Source organism: Antechinus flavipes, chromosome 5 (assembly GCF_016432865.1).
Source record: "Antechinus flavipes isolate AdamAnt ecotype Samford, QLD, Australia chromosome 5, AdamAnt_v2, whole genome shotgun sequence".
NCBI classification, from domain to species: domain Eukaryota; kingdom Metazoa; phylum Chordata; class Mammalia; order Dasyuromorphia; family Dasyuridae; genus Antechinus; species Antechinus flavipes.
The window spans coordinates 9,886,034-9,912,567 of NC_067402.1; the positions used below are offsets into that span (position 1 = coordinate 9,886,034).

The 26,534-nt window shown below is 37.7% G+C and overlaps 1 protein-coding gene across 3 annotated transcripts in view; it reads left to right on the forward strand.

Moving 5' to 3' along the window:
- Positions 1-26,534, forward strand: part of HDAC9 (histone deacetylase 9) — an 867,097-nt gene that overhangs the window by 648,033 nt on the left and 192,530 nt on the right. For all 3 annotated transcript variants that reach the window (XM_052000806.1, XM_052000813.1, XM_052000807.1), the window contains one exon: positions 3,375-3,482. In XM_052000806.1, coding sequence (XP_051856766.1) covers positions 3,375-3,482 — 108 coding nt within the window. The remainder of the gene's footprint in view (positions 1-3,374; positions 3,483-26,534) is intronic.

The following is a 26,534-nucleotide window of genomic DNA, read 5'->3' on the forward strand; positions in this document are numbered from 1 at the left end:
CTATTATTCTGAGAGGGTTATTTTCTTTGAGACCATACAGGTTCCTTAGCAATTTAGAGATCATTGGAGACTTGATCTTTTCCTCTTTTTCCTGACCACTACCATAGGATTATAAGGTTTAGAATGAGAGGGGAGTTTAGCGGTCATCATCAAATCACCCCATTTTACACATAAAGAATCTGAAGCCCCAAGCGATCATGTGATTTGTTGAGTGACATATAGCTAATCAAATGTCCAATGCAGGACTTGAGTCAATATCTTCCCTATTCCAAATCCAGGGCCCTATCTACTTTCCAAAATTGCCACATTTGACTAAATGTTGACATGCAGTTTAAGAGAAGTGATTCAATGGAGTTGCAATCATAGTGACACACTTTTCAATTTGGGGCAGCCCATTTAAATGGTAGGTTTTCTTGTTCTGTATCTACAGTGAAAGGTGGGGAAGGACCAAAAGGAAAAAAAAAAAGCTTACAAGATATAGAGCCAGAAGGCTTGGACATATGTCTAAAGGGACATTAAATTCACGAAGGCTAGGGAGGACTCCCACCATGGGTGTTCCCACAGGAAATACGTTCTTGCTCCCTCAGTCAGCCTAGTTCTGGTGATACCTTATGATAGCATTGTTATAATTCTGTTCCTAACTCACAGCAGAAAAGGAAACTGTGAAAGCAATGGTTTTGGCAAACAGAAATATCCTGTACTCAACTGCTAGGAATCCCATTCTCATGTTTCAAAAGAGGCAACTATTTTGTAGGGTGGATCCACTCCTAAGCTGTGGTCACATTTTTTATTCAACCAACAGTCCTGACAGTGAATCACAGCTCCTCCAAGGCAGCCTGCACTTTACATGCCCACTATATAGTCAGGCTCTCTTTGGCCCGTTTTCTTCAGCCACTGATCATGATTAATCGCTGGCTTTTAATGGGCAGAAACTGCCTGTGAATTTTGACTCTATTGATACCTAATAATAAAAATACTGTAGGTTATTTTAAAATACAAAATGCATACCCTAGTCTATATCTCCATATTTCCACATTGCCATGGCTACTGGAAAAAAAAAGTCTTCTAACTCTTGATCACTTCAAAATTTACATTTAATAACATTAAATTACACAAGTAATGACATTAGCAATTATTCAACAACAACAACCACAAAAACTAGTAGAGTATAAGTTCCTTGAGGTCAGAGACTATGATTCTACACATGGAGGACCAGGACCTGTGTTGTACAAAGTACAAAGTACGGATGGATAAGTCAGTCTAATGCCACTAAGATAGCCATATGCAAAAATAGTCTTCTGTGGATGTCCTGACAATAGAATTAGAAACACCTGGTGTTGACTTGGAGCCATACCTCCTGAGGACTCACCAGATGCATACAATGAAGGAGGAATAATCTTTTTCTGCCCAACAAGATGGCTAAATTGCTGTCAACTTGTATTCTTACACCCACTTGCACAGTATAACTTAGTAAGGACCTGACAGAAGAATGCCTTATTGCTAGTTGAAAAGTTATTTTGGCAAAGTTAAGGGAAAGATGGAGGGGGAGAGAGAGAGGGGAAAGGAGAGAAAAGGAGAGAGAGTGGGAGAGGAAGAGAGACAGACCCAGACCCAGATAGAGATAGAGATAGAAAAAACAGCCAGGCAGAGACAGAGAGACACACACAAAGAGAGACAGACAGAGAGACAGAGAGAGAGAGAGATACAGAGAGAGACAGAGACAGAGAGAGACAGAGAGAGACGAGAGAGACAAAAAGAGATAGAGACAGAGAGACACAGAGAGAGAGAGACAGAGAGAGACAGACAGAGAGACAGACAGACAGAGAGAGACAGAAACAGAGAGAGAGAGAGAGAGAGAGAGAAAGGGGAAGAAGAAGGAGGAGAACGAAGAGAAGGAGGAGGAGGAGGAGGAGGAAGAGAGAAAAACTAAGATTTTGTGTGTTTGTGTGTGTGTGTGTGTGTGTGTGTGTGTGTGTGTAAGACTTAGAGGTACTTTGTTATAATGAATGATCTCGGTCATTTAAGTGCCATAGTATTTGGGTCCATTTATGTTTTGTACCTTTGAGTTCCTGCATACTGCAATGATTTCTAGAGTGTGATTAGAGCAATCTCTCATTATAAAGCACTTTCGTTCTCATAAAACCTTCGCAAATCCGTTATCCTGAGGGCCGGCCCCCGCCTTCCCTGTTAGACACCAGCACCCGCCCGTTTGTATCTGGGCACCCTTCCCCAGTGGCCTGCCGTTGGCCGCTTCCCAAGACCCTCCTTATCTCGTCTCCCTGATCATTCCCCTCGCCGCCATTGGCTGCAGTGGCCGTCAGAGTTCTAGGCTCTTCTCCGTTCCAAGGTTAGGCAGGTGTAAGATGGCTCACAAAAAAGGCTCAGTTGAGCAGCTCCTTTGCAAAGCCTAATTTAGAAGAACTATGGCTACATGCTTTGTTTGGATAAGGTCCTCAGGCCTAGGAACAAGGCTGAATTTCGGCAGGCAGCGGCCTGTATTTCCCGTTTCCTGTGAGCCCTGGCACCTGGCAGCTCCCGCCCCGCCAAGGCCCACGGAGACAATGCCACGGGCCTGTGTCTGCGCCCCGGCCGGGCCTTGGCAGCGGGCGCCCTCCGAGTCCTGGGGACAGCACATTCCTTTCACTTGGCCGGGATACCTGCAGTGAAATGGCCCCTTCCTCCTGCCGGCGCTACCGGGGAGCCTTCCCCTTCTGGTCCCGGGCTTCCCGTAAAGCCCCAGCCAGAGACGGGCTTGGATTTCCCCCTCGCCCCTGGCAGGGCCTGTTTTCCCATACAGCCGAGGGCCCTTCCCTTCACCGTGTCTTCTTCTGGGGGCCGGTGTCTCGGGGTCCTGTACGGAGGCCAGAGCCGCCTCTGAGCCGCTCTTTGTGATGGGAAAGCTAAACAGGGAATAGCACGAGGCATGACTGGAATGTGTTTCCATTGGAGAAGCCAGAGCGGAGAAAAAGTCTGAGCAAAGGCCGGGCCGGGAGGTGCGGGGAGCGGGCCAACAGGCGAGCCTGATGGGCCTGGGGGTGGCTGCCAAGCTGCCAGGCCTCCCTCACCCACTTGTTTATTCTCTCCCTCCCTTTCTCCTCCCCATCTCCCCTCATCTCTCTCTGTCTCTCTCTGTCTCTCTCTCTCTCTCCTGAATCTTCCTGCCTCTCTCTCTCATTCTCTCTCATTTATGCTCTCCTCCTTTCTCCGTCTCTGTCTTTATCTGTCTCTATCTCTGTCTCTGTCTGTCTGTTTGTCTCTGTCTCTCTGTCTCTCTGTTTCTGTCTGTCCCCCTCTCTCTTTTTCTCCCTCTTTCTCCCTCTCCCTCTCCCTCTCTCTTTCCCTGCCCCCTCCCTCCCTCCCAACTGTTTGCTCAGGTGGACAGTGACACCATTTGGAACGAGCTGCACTCGGCTGCCGCTGCACGCATGGCTGTTGGCTGTGTCATCGAGCTGGCTTCCAAAGTGGTCTCAGGAGAGCTGAAGGTGAGGTCTGGGTTACATTATGTGTGGGAAATTCAGAGGAGAAGCTGAAAGGGAGGTGTTTGGATTTGGGGCTTGTGGAGAGCCGGTGTGGTCAGAAAGGGCTTGGGGAGCCGTGGCCATCGCCGTGGCCACCTCAAGACTTCTCCTCAGCGGTCCGCTGATGGCTCTACCCAAAACCTGCAGCTTTTCGGGGAGAATTGTACCCCCAAATGCTCTTTTTTCTTTTTTATTCTTTTTGAACTCGGAGATGATTAGAAAGTGATGGTCCAGGTTAAAATTACCCCGAGTGTATACATATCTGGCAGGCAATTCTGGAATTCACTTTTGAAGGCGTTTTAAAAAATATGATTATTGAGTTGTATATAGAACCGCAGAATGCCACCCAGAGAGAGCAAAGGTAACGAGCAGGCGGCTTGGCCATCCAGGCACGGGGGAGTTGTTGATGAGGAGGGTAATGGTCCAGAGGATGTTTTTCCATGAACCGACTTCAAACAGGGCTCGAGCTTTATTGTTCTTTGCTTTTATGGTCACTTCTTTTCTCCATCATCTGAAAAGAACAATGCACAAGCCCCCACAGCTTCTCCAGTCTAAACAATTTATAAAAACGACAGACCTGACAGAGCCGGAGGTTTTATTTGGTATTTGAGCCGAGCCCTTTCAAGGTGTGCCATGTGCGTGGAGGGGGAGGGCTCTGGGACCCAGATCAATGGTGTTGTGGGTGGGGCTTTGGGGGCGCACTGGGACGTGGACTTCGAGCCAAGATGCCACAACTGATTGGATGTGGGAAGTGGGTATTTTAGGACCCGCATTCACTCAGCTTTTTCTTTTAATCACTGGTGGAACCAAATGAAGATTAGCTCTTTTCATGCATAGATAGGCAGTGTTGTGAATGGACAGGGCCTTGGAAGAGACTGGGTTCAAATCTTCCTTCAGTCACTAATTGCCTCAGTTTCCTTCCAAGTAAAATGTGGATAATTAGAGCACCTCTCAGGGTTGTAGGGAGGGCTCAGGAAAGCAAAGTTCTATTAAACACTCGCCAACCTCAAAGCACAGTAAACGTGAACTTCTAATGCTGAGCCGCGCTCCACTTGTCATGAATGAGAGTCGGCTCCACCCACAGTCACCGGGGATCATGGTGTCCCCTTCAGAGACTGACTGGTTGAAGTCTGGCCAGATAGGACAGCTCTGATGTGCTTTTGGTGTAGATGATGGGATCCAATTTTTCCATGAACCCTGAATTGCTCATCTCAATGTACTAATGAGATCTTTCATGGGGTGATTGCCGGTTATTGTTTATCATTAAGGAGGAACAATTGGGAAAAGTGGCAAGATCAGCCAGGGGGAGGCACTAGCTGCAATCTGGAGCAGGATTTCCTCCACCTTTGATGAACGGGGTTCTCTTGAAAAATATTGGTCAGGATCCAAATCAAATGACTCTGGATGACAATCTGATGGCCATCATTGCCTCATGTGGTTACACATAGATGGTCAGAAAGAAAAAGGTGGCTCTACCCTCTGTGAAATTCACTTTAGCAAGAGTCCACAGAATACTTAGAAATTCCCAAACGCTTTCCTGGGTGCTGAAGAAACAAAGGTAGAAACAAAACAATTCTTGTCCCGTGGGAATCTTTTCTATTGAGGGAACAGTATGGACAGACAAAACCAAATTTAAAAATATATATTGTATATGTGTGTGTGTATATTTGCATATATATACATAGTCACATATACACATATATGGTATCTGTATATATACTATATAATATATATGTTATGGATATGTGTATTTGTACACACACACACACACAAATAATAGCTTCATACTATTGAAGGAGTTGAAGGAATCCCAAGCCAGATATGAGGAGGGAAAGGATGGCCCACCAGGTATGGAGAACAATCTGTTCAAAGGAGTGGAAGTGGGAGATGAACATCACAAGCATGGAATGACAGTTGGCCAGTTTAGATGAAGTATAGAAGAAAAATGTGAAGTTAGTCTGGGGAGAGAGGTTTCCATGTGAAACAGGAGTTTATATCTCAACCTAGAAGCAGTAGGAGGACCCACAGAAGATCTCTCTCTCTCTCTCTCTCTCTCTCTCTCTCTCTCTCTCTCTCTCTCTGTGTCTGTCTGTCTGTCTCTCTGTCTCTGTCTCTCTGTCTCTCTCTCTCTCTCTCTGTGTGTGTGTGTCTCTGTCTCTCTCTTGTTCTCTCTCTCGCTCCCTCTCTCTCTTCCTCCCTCCTTCCCCTCCCCTGTCCTCTCTCTCCCTCTCCAATTTACAGTAAAGGTTTTAATTCACTAAAGCACAAGGACTTTCCAGACTAGGTGCTTCATTAGTCTTGATCGAATTGAATTAATACAGGAAAACAACTTTCCCATATAAGTGCTTCTCTCTAGACTGCGCATCCAAAGGGTGTGGAACAGACATGATTTCTGCCTTCCAGGAGCAAACCACCTAGAATGGCCAGTGTCAATAAGGGCAGTCTTGGAGAGGACACACTGACAGACAGACAGCTGTGCAAACACTCACAAGTTATTTACTCTGAGTGCAGCTGGGAAGGCAAAACCACCCTCTACTACCCACACTGGAGGTTCCCAAAAAGGAAAGAGGGACATAATAATCTATGTAGAGCTTGAAAATCTAGTGTAAAGAAGAGAGTGTCTTTTTCTTTTTACAATGTTTTTAATTTCTTAGTGATTCATTACTAAATATTTTGTTAAAGTGTGTGAATATTCTGTGATCAAGTATGGAAGACAAGGAATAGGAATCGAGAGTGGAGACCTAAGTTCACAATATCGTGCACAATCACATAATTATGGAATTTCAAAGCTAGAAGAAGTCATTCTGTTCTACACAGATAGACCTGAACAAGAATCCTTCTGAAAAATAATTTGTAGATGATTAACCAATCAATCAACATTTTTTAAGAGCCTGAAGTGTTTTAGGCTCTCTGCCATATGTTTAGGATGCAAAATCAAAGTAAGAATGATAATAAGAATAAGAACTCTATAGAGGAATACAACATGTATGCATCATCATAACATAATCATTAAAATACAAGGTAATTTGAGAGGAAGAACCATTTCTTAGTTGATAGGCATTCCCTTAATTTTCAATTCTTTGTCACCACAAAGTGAGCTGCTATAAATGTTTTTGTACTTATAGGTCCTTTTGTGCTCTTTGGCAAGCTGACCTACTTGTAGTATTAAATTATTTTCTTTCAGTTATTCATTCAACAAGCTTATTGAGCACTTACTGCATGATAGGTGCTTTGCTGGATTCTCAGTATAAAAATAAAAAACAAACAAACAAACAAACAATAACAAGACAGACCCTACCTTGAAGGAACTAAAATCCTACAGAATGAGAATAAAAGGAACACGAGTAAATAAACACTAATACATATCAAGCAAATGCAAAAGAATTGGAATTGAAGAACTCCATTGAAGTGAAATCCATGCCACTTTTGTAATTCAAATGCTTAGAAAGTTATTTAATTAAAAAAAAATTCTATTCCACTACTTCAAGTCCCGATCGACTTCCCCACAACTTTCTTCTTTGCTCCTACTTCAAACAAAACACAATAAGCTTAAGATATTTTTTAACCATCATCATTATTAATCATCAACATCATTATTTAACTTTTTCATCACTATCATTATCATTTCTTCATCATCCTTATTATTACTATAATTATTTTATCATCATCATCATCATCATCATCATCATCATCATCATCATCATCCTGAGTTTTATTTGTGTCTCCTTTCAGTCATAGACTATGAGCTTCATGGGGAAAATGATTGTCTCTTATTTAAATTTGTGTTATCTCCAATGCATTCATTTCGTGGGATTCTGCAAATATGGTTTAAAGCAACAACAGCAACAACAAAAATAATCCAGGCATTCCAAAAAAAATGGTATTGGACATTTGAGCAGTTCTGTAGGAAAAGAAAGTGAAAATTTTAAAAGATCACATTTTCCCTGTGAGAATTTATGAAATATGCAAATGAAATTGTTCCTAATCCTAACCCAGTGTCCCAGAGTAGCCAAATGGGAAGAACAGCATGCATCCTCATACCATTTGACTGATCCTTTGGATATGAAGAAGGTCTGACCATCTGCCTTCGTGTTGCCCTCCCCTGGGCACTATCCTCTGATCTGCTGATGAACTCTGACCCTCCCCCCTTCCAGGTCTTGCCATATTGATGCACTCTTTAGTCTTCTGTAGCTTTCTATCATCACTGTAGTTGAACTTTCCTATATGTATTGTCTTTGCCAATTAGAACGTGAACTCCTTGAGATGAAAGTTTTTTTTTTTTTTAATTATATTTCCAACATGTAGTACAGTTCCTGGCACATAGCAAGCACTCAAATAATGCTTGTTGATTGACTGATAATTTGTCATGGACAAGTCACTTTACCTTAATGGCTCTCAGTTTGTTTCCCTGTAAAATGATACCTTCTTATCTCATAGGATTGTTGTGAGGATTATTTGAGATCATGTGTATGAAGTGCTTTGTAAACTTCATAGCACTCTCCAAGAATCCATTATTTTTGTTGTAGTAAGTTGTATAAAGGGAGGATAGATGCCCAAAACTTGGTAAAATGCCTCAGATCTCATTATTATCAAAAAATAGTTGACTGGGAAAGTCTCAATAATATGGAGTAAGCTTACTTTACTTTGTCTATGTGTTTAATAAGAATAATCTCCGAACAAAAGCAAAGGAAGAGGAAAGGAATAATTTTACAAATGAAATTCTACTTCTGTCTATTATCTAATTAAAATCTTACCAAAAAAAAACATAGTATTTACAAGCTCCAGTTCTTTTTATTGCCTGCTGATTCCTTAAAAATTTATTTGGCTGTAGTGAAATTCTTCCTTAAAGAATCTTCTCCATTAAGGTATATCCTAATGATGTGGTCCAATCATATAAGTTGAAGTAACAAGAAAGATGTAACAAAACAATGACTTGGTTTAATGGCATGATTATTAACATATGCTGAAGCTTAAAATGTGGGTATGTGTCTTGCATCCTTGCTTGTGGTTGGCCACTGTCACGAAGGAGATCTGGTATAAAAGACTAACTTCTATTTCAATAGAAAATGAGATTCCTTGGAGCTGGCAAGTTTCTTTCAGATGGGCTTATGTGTCTCTGACATTATGTTAATTATTTCAGCCTTTGGAGTATTAAGAAGTTTTCTAAATGAGATTTTTAATCACTCAAAAGACTTGGCCTAAGTATCCACATGTGCAAAGGAGGAGGAGAAGGTCTGTTGTCTCCAAAATGTGACATATAGGTAGACTGACAGCTGAACCAGATTTCATCCATGGTCAGCATGTATATCTTTGGGAGACATTGATGATACTGTTCCATGCCTAGAATCGATCAAGAAGACAACAGGCTAGATTGCCTTTGGGAAGTTGTTCAATTTTTTATTGGTCAGGAACTTCTTTCTGATAAAAAGGCTTATATTTTAAAAACATTCGTTCTGTAAGGATATATGGTTCTAATTCATGGAATGCCACAGTCTCTGAAGAATGAAAAGTGAGCACCATCCAAAAGGTAGTTTGCTAAGGGCAGATGGATGCCTCCATATTTTACTTCATAGTCTTACTAATAAGGAACTGTGTGGGAGGGCATGATTCTGTAGGATGCCATCAGAGAAAGAAAAGTAGCTGGCTTCCAAACTAAGATCCAAGGAGAACCTCAGGTCTTATCTCACATGTTCCATTGAAATCCTGACAATGTCATGAAGGGTAGCAGAGACAAGAGGCACATAGGACAGACAAGACAGACAACTATGGACAAAGGGATGAACAAGGTATGGATAGAGCTACACTAAAAGAAAATGTGTTCATGTGAATGAGACAGCAGATCTACTGACCTGTGGGAGTGTTATGATGCATTTCTCTTGGAAATAGAAGTCCTCAAAGTATCATCTATGACATCACATTTCAGTGCTGGAGGATTCTTAAGCTTCATAAGAGGGCACGATGTATTTTGTTGCTCTAAATCTTTGTGGAATACTTAGAAGACAAGTTGAGTACTTAGAACTATTTGGGGTTAAATGAAACTCAAGTAATGTAAGGTACTCTCTGAATTCTTGGATTCTTTTGGATAGTAAGGAGATAAGCTTAAATGGATGGATAAATAAATGTGGATAAATAAGATACAAAAGGAGCTCCAGTAAGAGTATTCTCCAGTAAGTACATATGATTTATGTAAAATAAAATAACTCTATGAGGGGTAGTTACTTAACTGGGAGATAATGATGAGATGATAATAAGTAGCATTCAAGTAACACTTTTAAGATTTACATTACAAATATGATTTCATTTTATCCTCACAGCAATACCGGAAGATAGATGCTATTATTTTCTCCATTTTACATATGAGGAAACTGAGGCAGACAGAGGTTGTGACTCACCCAAGATCATCTGAGGCTAGTTTTAAGAACAGATTTTCCTGACTCGAGGTCCATTCCTCTGTGCACAGTAGTGTCCCCTCACTGCCTATCAGCTGAAGTGATGAAAGAAGTCTGGTAATGGCTTAATGGAGTAATAATATTAAAATTAATAAAAGAAAATAATAGCTAACATTTCTGTAGTACTTACTATGTGCCAGGAACTGTGCGAAATACTTTACAATTGTTATCTCAACAAGGAATAATGTGTGTTTTCCATTTAAATTCACTTATAAAGCCTAATTTTATTCTTTAAAAGAACATCACGATTTCTGAAAATTACAACTCAAATTACATCACAAAATGTCTTTTGTCTACTCTGCGCTCTTAGAAAACCAACTAGCTGCCAGTGGTTTTAGAGCTTTCCAAGAAACCATCTGTCATTTTTTTTTTTTTTTTTTTTTTGCTACGATGTGGCTGTTACATCAGTTATGCCTCTGTGATGTCAGGGAAGGGTCTCGAAGAAAATCATTGTAATGGACCCCATAATTCAAAGCAACCCCAAATAAGTCCCTGAAAGTTTTACTTGTTTCCTTTTCTAGTCCATTATGCTTTGGGTCTTTGGACATTTGCCTGTCAAGGTTTATCTTACGTTCTTTAATCCATAATTGATATGTGGAGGGGTATCAGAGTTCCAGAGGCAAGGTGGACTCTGAACAAGAGCTTGCCATACAGCAGGGACCAATGGGAGAATGTGCAAAACTTGTCATCAGGAGTCCTGCTTCATTCCATCTGGACACCACCATTTACTTCTGCCTCTGTAACCTTAAGCAAGACATTCTACCATTGGAGAGGTTTCCTTACCTGCAGAATGTTGACATAGCACGAAGGGACCTCCTGGAAATTTATGATCCTCTTATCTTGTGAAAGACAACATGGTGTAGCAAGTAGAGATCAGCTCCCTAACCAGGAAGATGTAGCATTGAATCTTACAAATCAAAAACTTTTTTGAGACTCAGTTTCCCTAGTTGCAAAAATAAGAATGAAATACCTTGAGTCAGATTGTTATGAAGTCCAAGTGAGATAACAGTGGTCAATCTTAGAGTGCTATAGAAATAACTAATATTATTATTATTAACAGAAGCAACTCACAATAAAAGAAGAAATATGTTTATGTAATTATTTGAAATATACCAATCAATTTTATAGATAATCTAAAAATAAGTTCACAATAATCCTATAAAGAAACATGCCATTAGGTGGCTAGGTAGTACAATAGTGTCTGTAGTAGTTATGATTTCAAATCTCATCTCTGATTCTTAAAAGATTTAGAACCTGGGAAGTCACTTAACCTCTATTTGCCTCAGTTTCTCAGCTGTAAAGTGGAGTGAATAATAGCACTTATCTCTCAGGATTGTTGTGAAGACCAAATAAAATAATATTTATAAGATCATTGGCACAGTGCTTGATATATGTAAATGGTAGCTATTGTATTTATATATGCACGCATACATCCATATACATACAACATACAACATATATACACATTTGTAAAACCTATACCATATATTATATATTTACACTTATGTATGACTATAATGTTATATTATACCCATATGATATCCTATAACTTCATATATTATGATCATTAATATATGTATATATATAATAATGTTATACTTTCATATTAATATGTACCTATAATATGGAATATATAATTGATATATAATCTTTTCTGTATTATATTCTATACTATATTATACCACATCGTAGAAAATAAGGTACATGATAGCAATTGCAGCAATAATTTTATGGTGTATTATGTTATATATCATCCATATTATATTTAATATAATATTATTCATATTATGAAATTGAGACTCCAAAAGGAGATATGATTATGTGAATTTTGGGGGTGACTTTCTATTTCCTAAAGATTCACGAAATCCTGTAAGTATAAGGCAGTATAAAGGTAATCTAGACCAAATGATAGCCAGAGCAAAAATCCTATTGCAATTGGAAAATGGAAAGATCAATTTGATTTGGAATCAGGGGACCAAGGTCCATTTCCCAACTTGCACAGACTTGAGTAGATTCTTTCCATTCTTCTGATGCTCTTTCTTCATCTGTACCCTGCAAGGTTTCAACTAGTTAGATGACTTCAAAGGAGAAAATTTATTTTAAAATAATTCTTTGGTACGCATATAATTTTACCATTTATTAAAGAATAAAACAAACCTGTGTTCTAGTGAGATAGATGTGATTGTTTATTTTTACATAAATAATTAAATGTTTGATACCTTTTACTATTTCCAAATTTTCCATGACCCCCACATAAGGGGAGTTGTTACACATGGGTCATGACCCACCATTTAGGAAGCTTTGAACTCTAGGGCACCATTGTGAATAGAACGCCTGGACTGGCATCAGGAAGATACATCTCACCAGTTGTGTGACTCTGGGTAAGTCATTTAACTTAGCTTCGGTTTCCTCATCTATAAAATGATCTGGAGAAGTAAAATTCAAACTGCTCCGGTATCTTTGCCAAGAAAACGCCAAATGGGGGCATGACTGAAAATGACTGAACAACACAGAAAGCCCTTAATAAATTATTGGCAATTGACTGATTTTCTTTTTTTATTCCCTGTTCCTTACCCAATGCCCAATATACACTAGGCATTGATGAATGTTTGTATCTCAATTTTCTTTGACTCTCTAGGCCCTAGCACAAAGCCTGTTGCATAAAATGTGATTAATAATCTTGTTAATTTATTGGTTTTATATCTCCACCCACTAGTATGTTGCCCAACAAAGAATAGGTGTTTAATAAATGCATGCTCTTTTGCATCGTCTTGAAGGCCATGCCTGGAGCTTGGATTTCAATGGAATGACCTGTAAGAGCTCAAGGTTACTTTTGGCAGATAAGAAGCCTTTGAAAGAGAACGCCCCTGGAGCATACCTCCAATCACCCCCATAAATAATGTTCTGAAATTATCTGTGATGATTTTCTGCTCTTGCTTGGGAATATGTCAAAGTGTTATTTCTCAGGGTTTCTCTGCATTTCCTTTTCAAAATGTCAACTTTGACCATCCTGGGCTCAGGAAGGAAAGCACATAAGTTCCATCTCTTTTTAATTTGTCAAATTTGAAACAGAAGACAGAGTTATATTCTCTATCTATCTATATCTATCTATCTGTCTATCCAGCTATAAAACTGTGGGTCCCAGATTGGCTGGTCTGCCTAATCCCTATTGTCTTAAAGGTTTCCTTAGGCACAGGAGAGAAGGGCAATGTACCAACACTCTTCAGACTTTCCCATTCAGTGAGACAATGTCAGGCAGTGTTGCACAGAGAATTCTCCTGTCTCTGTGGGGATATACAAGTGTGCAAAATTATCGTTTCAGTGAGAAGGGGAGATTTACCTGAATTCAGAGAATTTTGAAGACTCATTCTCCCCCAGACTCCAACTGGATGCATTCCTGGGATGGCCCCTTATTCTGTGTAAGCCCACAACAGAGTCCAGACAACTTGGCTGGTTGCAATCAAATCCAACTGTGCTTCCTGCTGATGCCTTTTGGCTAAGGAAAATGGCATCATCTGTCCAAAGATACTTTTCTCATTGTCCTGCTTTGTCTTTGTTCAACTGCAGCCCCCTTATTCCCACCCCCTCGATTCAGTAAATTTGTTAAGAGTTTAAGAGAGTTGATGCATTTGGAATCAGAGGAGGGGAGTGAATTGTAGCTTGGCTATGTACTAGGTCAGTGGGACAATTTATGGAGGAAGTTTTTAAGAGACCTGCAACTTCCTAACAATTAGACCTGCCTCCTGAACTCTCTAAGGATGTAGGGATTTTCTCCATCATCAGAGATCTTCAAACAAAAATTGGATGACTCCAAATTGAAAATGATTGAAAAAAAAACTCTTGTTCAAGTTTGGGTTGGATTTGCTTGTCTCTGAAGTCTATTTTAATTTAATCCATTCCAAAAAGGCATCTACTGAGCACCTGCTATGTGCTGTGAATGCAGAGAAAAATGAAAATAAAAATGTCTACCTTCCAGAAACTTACATTAGATTAGAAAGGTATGTCATATAAGCTGATGGGCATATACTTGATAAATTAAGTGAGGAATGAACAATAAGAAGTGGGGAATCAGCAATATCTTATCAGGGACAAGATGGATTTTTATATCAAACTTATTATCTACATTAATTTTTCTTTGTGACAATTTTAATGGGACCAAGGTTTAAATGTTGCTCTCCATCACTGCCATTTTTCCCTCCCCTGTGAAAACTTCCTTTCAGATCTCTTTTATGTGAGATAATTTTCTCCATTCTTTCTCTCCCTTCCCCCTTCTCCCAATACATTCCTCTTTCTCACCTATTTTTTTTTTTAATTTTTGAAATCAACCCATCAGTCAATCCATACCTTTGCCCTCTGTTTATGCATACTCCTTCTAACTGTTATAATGACAATATTCTTTTAAGTTACAAATCTCATATTCATTATAGAAATGTAAACAGTTTAATTTTATTAAATCCCTTTTGATTTATCTTTCAAGTTTACCTTTTTATGTTTCTCTTGAGTCTTATATTTGAAAGTCAAATGTTCTCTTTTTTTTTAAATCAAAAATGCTTGAAAATCCTCTATTTCATTATATATCCATTTGACAGTTTTGTTGTGTTAATTCTTCTTAGTTTTAATTCTAGCTCCTTTTTTAAGCAGAATATATATTCCATGCCTTCTGCTCTTTTAATGTAGAAGTTGCTAAATCTTGTGTGATGCTGACTGTGGCTCCATGATATTTGTTTCTTTCTCACTGCTTGTAATATTTTCTCCTTCACCTGATAGTTCTGGAATTTGGCTGATACACTTCTGGGAGTTTTCATTTGGGGAGTTTTTAGGAGATCAATAAATTCTTCCAATTTCTATCTTACCTTCTGGTTCTAGGCCACCAGGGACGTTTCCTTTTAACATTTCTTGATGTGTATACTTTTTTTTTTTTAATGATCATGGCTTTCAGGAAACCCACCAGTTCTTAAATTATCTCTCCTTTACCCATTTTCCAAGACAGTCTTCCCTGTTCTGAGCAGTAGGATATTTCACATTCTCTCCTCTTTGTCATTTTTTGCCTTTGTTTTATTGTTTCTTGGTGTCTCATAGAGTCATTAGCTTCCACTTCCCAGACTCTGATTTTTAAGAAATTATTTTCTTCAATGAGATTTTGTACTTTATTTTTTGTTTGGTCAATTATGCTTTTTTGAAAGAGTCTTTCTTTTTAAGTTTTTTTTTCCTTTAGTATTTTTATGCCTCTTTTATAAGGTGTTGACTGTTTTTTTTTTTTTTTTTTTCTGGAATATTTTATATTTTATTTATTTGTTTATTCATTCATTCATTCATTTTCTGGAATCACTCTCATTTCTTTACCTATTTTCCACTCCATATTTCTCACTTGATTTTAAAAAGTCTTTTTGAGCTTTTGCAGGAATTATTGTTCAGCTTGTGTCCAAATCACATTTTTTGAGCCTTTCTTGTAGCTTTTTTGACATTGTGTTCTTTTAAGTTTTGATCTTTCTTGTCATTTCCCCAATACCCTTTTTAGGTCAGATTGTTTGATCATTTTTTCCAGCCTATTTCTTGACTTTTAACTTTATATTAGAGTTGGACTCTGCTCTCAGATGAAGGGGGTACTATCTCATACTTCAGGTTTTTCTGCTTCTATTTTGAAAAATGGTTCTGAGGTCTGTAAGTTTTTGAAGTTTCCATGATAGAATGAGGTGAATAGAAGTGTGGTCACTGTTTTCCTGACCTGTGCTCTGGTCTTTATCCAGGAATGGATCTTGTTCCCCTCTAAATGCAAGTGTTTATGTTCCTCTTGGCTCTGACGTTCCTCCCTCCCTCCCCCTTCCTTCTCTCTTTCTCCTCTCCTTGCTGGAGTGCATTCTAGCACAGTGCTTCACATTTAGTAGCACTTAATATCATGTATATCTAATCTGCTATTCATCATAGAATACTAAAAATGAGGTGGTGCTGATTATACTATAGTCCCTGTCTCCTTTACTCATGGTTGAAGTGTCTTTTATTGTCTTGGAATAGTTTGAATTAAATGTGTGTGTGTGTGTGTGTGTGTGTGTGTGTGTGTGTGTGTGTGTAACTCTAGTCATCTGCTTTTATAAATATATCCATAGTAAAATGATACCTCAAAACAATATTTCATCTTTTTTTTTTGCCTCTCTCTTGTCCTTATACTGATTATACTCAGTCTGAGCTCAGAATATAGTCTTATGTTTCCCCACCAATTTGAGATGTTCATTCTTTAAAAATAAAATGCCATAGTCAAGTTAGCCAAAAAGCCTTCACACACATTGTTGGGCATGGTGGAACTTCAAACAAATGGTTACTAAACCAAACTTTTGGCTTCGTAACAGGGTACCGTCATGTCAAATAGAAGTAGATATTTGTTAATTCTTCCCCACCCCCAACACACACACACACACACACACACACACACACACACACACACACACTTGTGATTCACTCAAAGCTGAATCACCGTTATTGTCTTTATTCTGCGGCTCAGAATGAATTATATGTAATAGAAGGAGCCCTCAATCCCTTCTTTCCTTCCCACTCTAGGCTTGATTTTCACAAATATGGTTCCGTGCAGCCAGAGCCAGGTTGGGCATATGACTAAAGCCATCCTGGACCTCAAATGCCAAATTTTCTAAGATCTGTTTTCCAAAGCTGTCATCAGGCTCCTTCTGTTCAGCCTCTGTTGGGCAATGAGCTGGCAGCCAAGCATTGACTTTGTGGTCCATACCATCATTCAATTCAGCCTTGAGTGCAGAATCTCTCTTATTTTCCTTGTTCCCATGGACTCCCTTAGTGAGGCAAAATGTCATTACTAAATGTCCTATATTGTTTTCTTCGTGTATCTCTGGACCTCTTTCTCAACCTCCTGGCTTTTGTGAAAGAGGCAAGCTTGCTTTGTGAAGCTTTCTTCCTTCCCATGAAACAGATGAACAGTCTTAGGATCATCATCTTTAAGATATCTCTGAATGTGAGACACTCACTGAGGCTGACGTCAGCTGATTCCATGACAGATATAAATATATTATTAAAAAAAAAAAAACAGCCTCCGCAAATGGGAATTAAAGGGAAAGAACAAGGTTGCCCCTTTATTTAGTCATTTAGATGTTAGCATTAGCAAGACTACATTGGTGCTCATAACAAGTTCAATTATAAATCACAAAACCCTATTAGGTGACATGTAGTCACCTAAATAAGCACCCCAGTAGATGGGTGCTTACGTCATAGCTGAATATATTGTAGCTGAAATGGCTCAGATGAAAGAAGAAGAAAAGCAGTGAGAGAGAAAGAGAAAAAGAGAGAGAGAGGGATGGAGGAAGAAAGAGGGAGACAGAGAGAAAGAAAGAAATAGAGGAAAGAGAAATTATCAACCCATTTGATACAATTCTGTGACAGAGATGCTATTATTAGGGAGATTTTATAATTGAGGAAATTGAGACCTACAGAGGAAATTAGAGAATTGCTCAGAATCACTCAGTCAGTGCCTGAGTGCATTTGAACTCATCTTCCAGATTCCAGGGTCTTAGCCACCACCTGGCCAACTCTCTCCTATATCATTGAGCCAAAGCCAGAAAGTACCTCAGAAGCCAGTTAGTCCCTTATTTTGCAGATGGTAGAACAGAGATTGACCCAAGTAGGGGAAATGACTTGGTTAAATTTGCATGGGTAATAAGATTTAAAGGTGAATTAGTGGGAGATCTCATTGCTCCCCTAGGCCAGGGATGTGCTACCCAGAAGGTGTCTTTTTAAGTTGAAATCTGCTGTCTTGAAGCAAGTGGTTTCTTTCTACCATGACACTTTTGCTTCTAAAATAAATAAAATATTCTAACATCACTTTGATTTCCCCCCTTTCCACTTTTTGTTGTTTCTGCAGCATATTCATGATTGACTTAAGTATGGAAGTACACCTCTTCAGTTCTATATTCCTTGAAAGTATAATTTATAATTCAGACTTTTGTTATTATTTACTTTGGTGGTTGTTGTTGAGTCCTTTCAGTTGTGTCCAACTCTCCATGACTCTATTTGGGATTTTCTTAGCAAAGATACTGGAGTGCTTTGCATTTATTTCCGCAGTTCATTTGATACATGAGGAAACTGAGGTAAACAGGATTAAATGACTTGCCAATGTCACACAGCTGGTAAGTGTCTAAGACCAGATTTTAACTCAGGAAAAAGAGACTTCCTGATTCCAGAACCAGTATTCTAACCACTGCACTATCTAGCTGTCTTCTCAACATTTTAATTTCTTCATAACAATATGGATTGATAGTTCACCTTCCTAGAGGATTTTAAAATTCCCAGAGTGCTTTTCTCTAATGATTTCATTTGATTCTCAAAATAAACTTGTGAGTTACATTTGATAGAGAAGGAAATGGGGGCTAGGTGGGAGTGCAGAGACAAAGTCACTCAGTCAAGATTACAGAGATAATGAATGCAAAGGAAAGAGCTGAATTTATGTTTTCCAATCTTTGAATCCAATACTCCATTCACTGCCAGAGAAATTTCTTTTCCGAGTGCAACTGCTTTGTATGTGTGTACCTCATCTCCTCCCCTTCCTTCTCAACACACACACACACACACACACACACACACACACACACACACATTCACTGAGATAGAAGCCATCTGATGGCAGGGACTATTGTGCTTGGTTTTCGGTATCTCCCCATCTCTTAACAGAATAAATGGCACATAATATGCACTTGATATATGCTTATTATATTGACTTGAATTGAATTTTTAGGATTCACTGCAACAGCAATTGTATTTAATTTATTAAAGGTTAGCATTGAGGTGAAATGTAGGAGGCGACTCCAAAAAAAAATCCTATATATCTCCAGATTTTTTGCTTTCATAAAAGACACAGAGAGAAATGAACCTCCCAGTGTTGATTGGTTCAGAAAACAATCTTCATTAAAAGCCAGTATCTGCCATTTCTTAAATATATGATCCTGAGTCAGCCCCTCAATTTTTCAGCTCAGTTTTCTCACCGGTAAGACGAATGGTTTGTACAGATAGTTTCAAAGGTTGCTTTCGTCCTGAAGTCTATAGTCTATGAGTCTATAATCAGGAAGTTGATCATTTTTTTTCCTTTCAAGAATGAAAAAAACAGGCGTGCTTGAGCTATTCTGACCATCTTTAAACTCAAAAAAGTGATTGCATTGTCTCTTAAGCCTCTGGAAGAACATCCAGGCTGCCCATTTATTTCTCACATCCCTATCCAGTTATACGTGCTCTGGATGTTTCTTTTACCACTTCTGGTACATGAATCACCACCAGTGAAATATTGCTGCAAAAACTGCACTTTAATTACTCTTCTGTCCCTGAGGGTTCCTAATCTTTAACTCTTCTGAATTGGGAAGTTTTACAGAGTTTTACTTGGAATATTGGTGTTAAAAAACCTATCATTAAAGATACGGCAAAAATGGTGAAGAAGAAGGAAGAAATACAAGAGCCACCCTCTATTACAAGTCATCTAAACAGACCTAGAAAATGTACTGATAAATCCTAATCGGTAAATCTAAGAAAGAAATTAAATTATGATTAAGATACGTTCCTAATCTGGCAGAGTGGTCTGCACATTATAAACAGGATCTATCCAGGTCTGTACCCTAAGAAGCATTCCTGCACAGGAAGAGGTTGCATGGATACCAAGTTAAAAAGGGTACCAGACCCAGCAGAGAAAGAGCTGACCTTTTAAAAGGTTTGGGAACAGATAATAACTGACAGATTTGTTGATCATTACACAGTTTGGGATGATCCATCCAGAGTGTATCATGAAGGGAACCTCTATATAAAGGTGAGGAAGGGTCACATCCTTGATTGTGTAATGAATAAGGAGCATGTTCAGAAATGATCAACCTGCATGGCTTAAACCCAAAGAGTATAACTGGGTCTCAGGTACAGATTCAACCCCAAACCAAATCCAATTCAAACCCAATGTAGCAGAATAATCAGGGAAGGAATCTCAGGCCAAAGGGAAGTTAGCTGTAGACCGTGTCCAATTCCAGAAAGCAGCTCAATGAAAGTTCAAATAAGACAAGCCCACAAAATGCTCAGACCCAAACCCAAATCAGGAGCTTTATAGAGCTCACAGAGAGATGAAATTATCAGCATTTAGGAGATCTGAAAGCTTGTAGTTCCCCAAACAGAGGCATCTTTGAGATCCTGAAACAACTTAACAGTTAATAGCATATGAAAACAGCAGTAGGACCTGATTAAACTTTAAGGAGTACATAGAGCCTCTCTCTAAATATAAAATATACATATAAAATCTGGAAGTAGTCTGCAAAGATAAGTAAACAAAAAAGAATCCTATCAGAAGGGGCCGTTATAATACTGTGAATATATTCTCAACACAAACTCAAAAGAAAATTATTCCAAAATATTTCTAAACGACACAAAACAAACAAACAAACATGGCTTGGATGAAGAATCAGCTGGATAAATCAAATGTTAAAAAGCAATTTAAGAGTTTTCCTCAATTAAGTGAGAGAATTATAAGGGAAAGAGAAAACAGAGAAAGAACAAGAAAGGTCATTAACGGCCTGAGAGAAGGGGTAACAAAACACACCAAGGGACAAACTTCCCTTTTATTAAATTGGGCCAAAAAGAAGATTATTATTTTAAAAGTCAAGAAAAATAGTAAAAACAAAGAAAAAAACTGGAAAATAGAAGAAAATGTTAGATATCTCAACAATAACAACAATAGAACAACTAAAACTGAGCTAGAAAACTGTTTGAGGGGAGAATCATTGGACTCCCTGCAAATTATAACCTAAGAAATAGCCGAGACTTTGCATTTCAAGAAATTAAAAAAAAATAATAACAATTTGCCAGATCCCTTGGAAACAAAGGACAAAATGGAAATGGGAAGAATATATCAATAAACTTACAAAAGAAATCCTAAAAATGAAAATTCCAAGAAACACAGACAAAATCCAGAGATAAAGATAAAAGATACAGATAATTCCAGATAAAAGAAAATACAAGCACTCCAAAAGAAAGAACTGAAATACCATCAGGATTATAAAAAAAAATTAGTAGTCACACATAGATAGCTTGGAATATGATCTTCCAGAAGGCAAAGGATATGACCTTAAAACCAAGAATAACTTTCCCAGAAAAAAAAATAGTAACATCAAACAGAAGGAAAAAGAAAATCTTTAATGAATAGAGGATTTCCAAGAATTCCTAAGGAAAAGAGCAAAACTATTTGGAAACTTTGAAGCCCAAACACAGGAACAGGAGAAATTAAAAAAAAAAAAAAACTAAGCATAAATGACTAAGGGATTAAACAAGGATAATTTTATATTCAAATTTAAGAAATGATGTGTAATCTCTCTACTTCCCCTCAGAGAGAAAGTATAATTAAATATAATTCTATTGGTTCTATTATACATTAGTGACCATAAAAGAATACTGGAGAGAAAATTTACTGGGTGAGAAAAGATGGGGATATTAGAACATTGTCTCACATAATAGCAGTGAGCAAATGGAAATATATGAAAACAAGGAAGAAGAAGTTAGGGTAGCAAGAAACACTTGAACTTCATTCTTATCTGAATTGTCAAAGAAGATAAGAATATACTCCCAATATACTTACACAGAATTAGATACAGAAACAGTTCACTAAAAGGAAATCAGGAGGGAAAGAGGAAAAGAAAAAAAGGGAAAACAAGAACAATATTATCAAAATAAGAAACATTTAATTTTGTTATAAATTGTGCAAAATCACTTTTATTAATTTTATATTATTTTTATTATTTTTAAATTATAGATTAATAATTATAATATCTTATTTATGGTTGCATAGAATTAGAAATTGAGGGTATGACAATCCTTTGAGAAATGGCTGACAAGTCTGTGGATGTAGTGGAATACTATCATGTTGTAACATGTAATGAAAGGGATGGTTTCAAAGACACTTAGGAAGACTCATATGGACTGATGCAGAGTGAGGTGAGCAGAACCAGAAGAATAATCTATACACCAACAATAATATTTTGTAGACACACAACTCTGAAAGACTTGGGAATTATGAGCAAATACATTGATAAGTCATTATTTCATAGGACTCGTGATAAAGCATGGTACTCCTCTTGACATAAAGTGTGAAGGATTCAGTGTATAGAATTTGACATCTTTTTCTGGACATGACCAATATGAATATTAGTTTTCAATGTAGAAAATGATACTTGAATAGAGTTTTGAAAGAAACTGAGCCCTCTTAGGGGAAGCTAAGTGATAACATGAATAGAGGGCCAGACCTGGAGTCAGGGACATTTTTTATGAGTTCAAATCCAACTTCAGATACCTATTAGCTAATAAGTACCACTTTCTGGTCAATCAATTGGCCAGCTAATAAGCATTTAGTGGAAATAGAAAACTGCTCTATTATCTTTACAAAAAATAATTGGTATTCTATGGTCCACAGGGTCACAGTCAGACATGACTAAATTACTAAACAACAACAACAATACCAATAAAAAGACTTACCACATGCCAGCCATTGTGCTGAGCTCTTGGGAATAAAAAGAAAAGCAAACATATTCTCCTGCTCCCACCATCAAGAAGTACATATTTTAATGAGGGATTTAATGCACACACACATAATGTATACAGACATCCACACAGATATGGATATTAATATATGCAAGCAATTGAACTTGCACTGTTGATATAGATACAAATACATGCATATGTAATATATATTCACACACATGCCCACACATATATACATAAATGAAGGTAGGCTTTTCATTTGTGTGATTTTATCTCCAGTAATATTTGTGATTACTTAATTGTGATTATGATATAAGAGATCTTTAGTGCCCAGAGTTTTGCCAAAAAGATTTTGTTACTCTGGGTCCCCACCTCACATGCTAATTATAATATACAGCACTTTTCTTGCCTTTTTCATAATCTGGGCTGTTTCACTGCCTTGGAGTGTTAGCGTGCTAGAAAATTTGATAGTGACCCATTCTCATCCACTTATCAAATGTCTTTCGATTAGACAGGTAACTGCTAATTTCAACCTAAGAAGTCACTTTAAAAAAGATTTTGGTAGTCGATTCTAGGTCAGCTGTATGGTATGCTCCATTAATCTTTAGAGGTAGCTGTCACATCCATAGCCAGAAATGATAGGACAGGAAGGAAATGGCTTTTCCATCATTTTCTTTTGGCTTCTAAATGAGGGGTCATTGAAGATCTAAGATTGGGTCATCGAGGTCTAAGATAGATAGTCTGACTTGGAAATGTCACTCTCTCCTCATTCGTCACTGCCAATTCATGCACTGAGTTTAGACTTAGAATCATCTGTGTTGTTACTTAACTCCTCTTCAGACTTAAAAAAGTGCAACTAAATAAATGAAATTCACACATTATTAAGTACCTGCCATGTAGCCTGGTGCAGTCCAGGAAGCATGATGAAAGGAAAAATGTACTGGGTTTTTGCATCAGAGGACATGGTTTTTAATTTGGATTCTGATCTTTACCAAGTAATAGAGGCAGCTGTTGACACAGCAGATAGAGTACTGAGTCTAGAATTAAGATCTGCATTCAAATCTGGTTCTCAGACACTAATTAGCTGTATGTCCCCGGGCAAGTCATTTAAGCTGTTTGCTTCAATTTCTTCATCTGTGAAATGGGGATAATAACACCTATCTCCTAGGATTTTTATAAGAATCATATTAGAAAAATATTAAAGCATGTAGCATAATGGATATAGTGGAGGCTACAAAATATTATTATTAATAATAACTTGTGATCTTTGGCAAATCACTTTATCTTTCTGAACCTTTGTTTCTTGAGCTACAAATGAGGCAATTGTACATGATGATTTTCAGGGACCATTAGAGCTTTCTATGATCCTATGTGCAATGCTCTTGGATGGGCATTAATGACAAAATATTGAGATTCAGTTGTTCTTTCTCAAAGTCTACATTCTGTTTTGGAGTTAGACTGTGTATCATTAAAAATATGTGATGTTTCTTTGGGAAATTCCCTTAACCAGTGAAAAGAACAACTCATCTAGGACTTAGTAGATATGTTATCATGAGTCATCTGAGTCACATACAAGTTAAGCAATTTGTCCTTGGTGTATGTTACGTTCCCCTCTTCCCCTATTTCTCTGGTCTTGCTCTCTCATCTAATTTGCAGTTACACTAGTAGGTTAATTCCTTAGAGATGTAGCTGTTTCACCATTTTTTTTAAATTTCTAGGAATTGGGGTAATGGATGAGGAGGTTACTTTCTTACAATTTCCCAATAACAAATAAGTTTATTCAATTTGCTCTTAGCAAAAGCATAATGGTTACACACCATTTCTCTCTCCTTCGATAAACAGATTAAAACCTAAAAACTACCTGAGCTGTTCTTTCCCACTAATGCACATAGTGTCAATGTGAAGTATTGGACACAAACTTAAAAGTATTATGATAATGAGTCAGATGGGTAAATGATACAGGTGATCCAGAGAACTACATCCTCTACAAATGTGGACCTTGAAGTCCTTTGTCAGGGACTGTCCTCACAAACCTGATTGATTGACATAGTGTCTGATAAGGAAACTGAGATGTGATGTTTGGTGTCTTGATTTCACAATTCTCCCAAGATGATTTCCTCCCTCATCTTCAGCTTAATCTTTTGTTCCTACCTTGCAGCTGCAATTTCACTTTGTAAATTGTACCACCAGATATTAGGCTTGTGAGGAGTTTGGTTACTTGCCCTATATTCTCTGGGACTAGAAGTTCTTCCCACTTTCATTTTATACATTTTATTCTCAAATGTTTAATCAAATCAACATAAATATTGTCCAAGGACATGCCCATCTCTGTCACTTCCCATACCATGACTTCACATAGATCTATCAATCATCTATCCATCCATCTGTATGTCCATCCGTGCATCCATTCACCTGTCTGTCTATACATTTACCATTAACCTATTTATCTATCATTTCCCTTATTGAAATATAACATTCTTGAGGTCAAGTACTATCTCATGAAGTTGAATAATAATAATAAATGCATTTTACTTACTCATTTACATAGGTTGTAAGTAATAGTTCTAATACAGAGCTTTTGATTTCAGGTGAAAATTTTAGTTTCAGAAATGCTGAGTTTGAAATGGAAAATGAAAACTCAAGTGGATATTTACAATATTCACCTGAAAGGGAGAGAGAAACTTAAGGGAGGGCTGGAGATAAAGACTTAATGATACATTTTAAAGTCCGTCACTGGAATTCCTCCACTGTGGTTTCATTGCGTTATGGAGATGGTAATAGGCTATGTGAGTGTTTCTTAGCATAGGCAGATAATACAGAGTTGAAAAGGCTTCACATTGATCTTTACCAACAAACTATGCTTTCTTTTTTGAGGCATCTTCACCAATAGGCTTCGTACTAGGTGATAATTCTTGGCTATGAATATGAACCTCATTCCTGCTTTTGCCTATGTCAGCAACTCAGAGATGGATATAGAAAAGAGCATAAATCAAGAAAACACTTTGGAGATAATTGTAACAGACACCAATTTCTATTGCAAAGGTGGAGAGGAAGAAGAAGTTTAGGAAAAACTCAGTAAGCCCCTGTCAATTAAATCAGCATATACTTCATTAATTAATTACAAAGGTGGGAATAAGTGAGAATAATGAAAAATGTAAAGGAAAATATAACTGCAAAAATAAGGAGAAGTTTAATGTTTGCAAAGTCCTCAGAAAACTGATAGTTCAATAACAGAAAATCATATGACTTCAACTATGAAAATGACATTAATTATGAAACATTCTCATCTGCTTTATTATGGCATCCTTAGGACCTTGAATCCTTTTCATGTGACTTCCAGATAAAGTTTTCTATACATGTTGTCTCCATTGTTAGGATGAGAGCTCCTTAAGAATAGGGACTTAATTATTCTATTTTGTATCTCCAGCGTTTTGCTCACAGTATGCATTTAATAAATGCTTCATTCATTCATTTGTATTTCCATATCATAAGTAATGCAAAAAACAGAACCAAAGGGCACTGAGTATGACTTCCATCAAATAGTATAGTGAAACAAGAGATTGATTTTATCTTCACTGATAGAAAATGAACAAATAGCAATAAAAGTGTCATATTGGAATCTACTCTCCATCTGTAATCATATCATTGGCTTATTAGAGTCAAGATGAAAAAAAATAAATTAGATAAAAGTATAAAAGAAGAAAAGAAGATTTGGTGTAATTACACCTGACTCAGTAAAGGCATTGGCACCCAAAAATTAGGAAATGGATAATGGGACAACCATTGACATAAGATAATACCATTTTCTATAAGTGTTGAATTCATGTAAAAACTCACCACAACCGAAAGATGAGAAGATCTTCGAAACTGAGCTATGAGATACTTTCCTCCTTGATCTTTCTGGTAAGTGGAAACACAGCGAATACACATATTATATAAATTTCAAACATAAAGTAATTTTTAAAACATAAGGAATATAGAGGACCGTAAACATCACATCAGTCCCTGATATACGGTGTTAATAAAATAGACATGTCAAGACAGTAAATAAATTGAA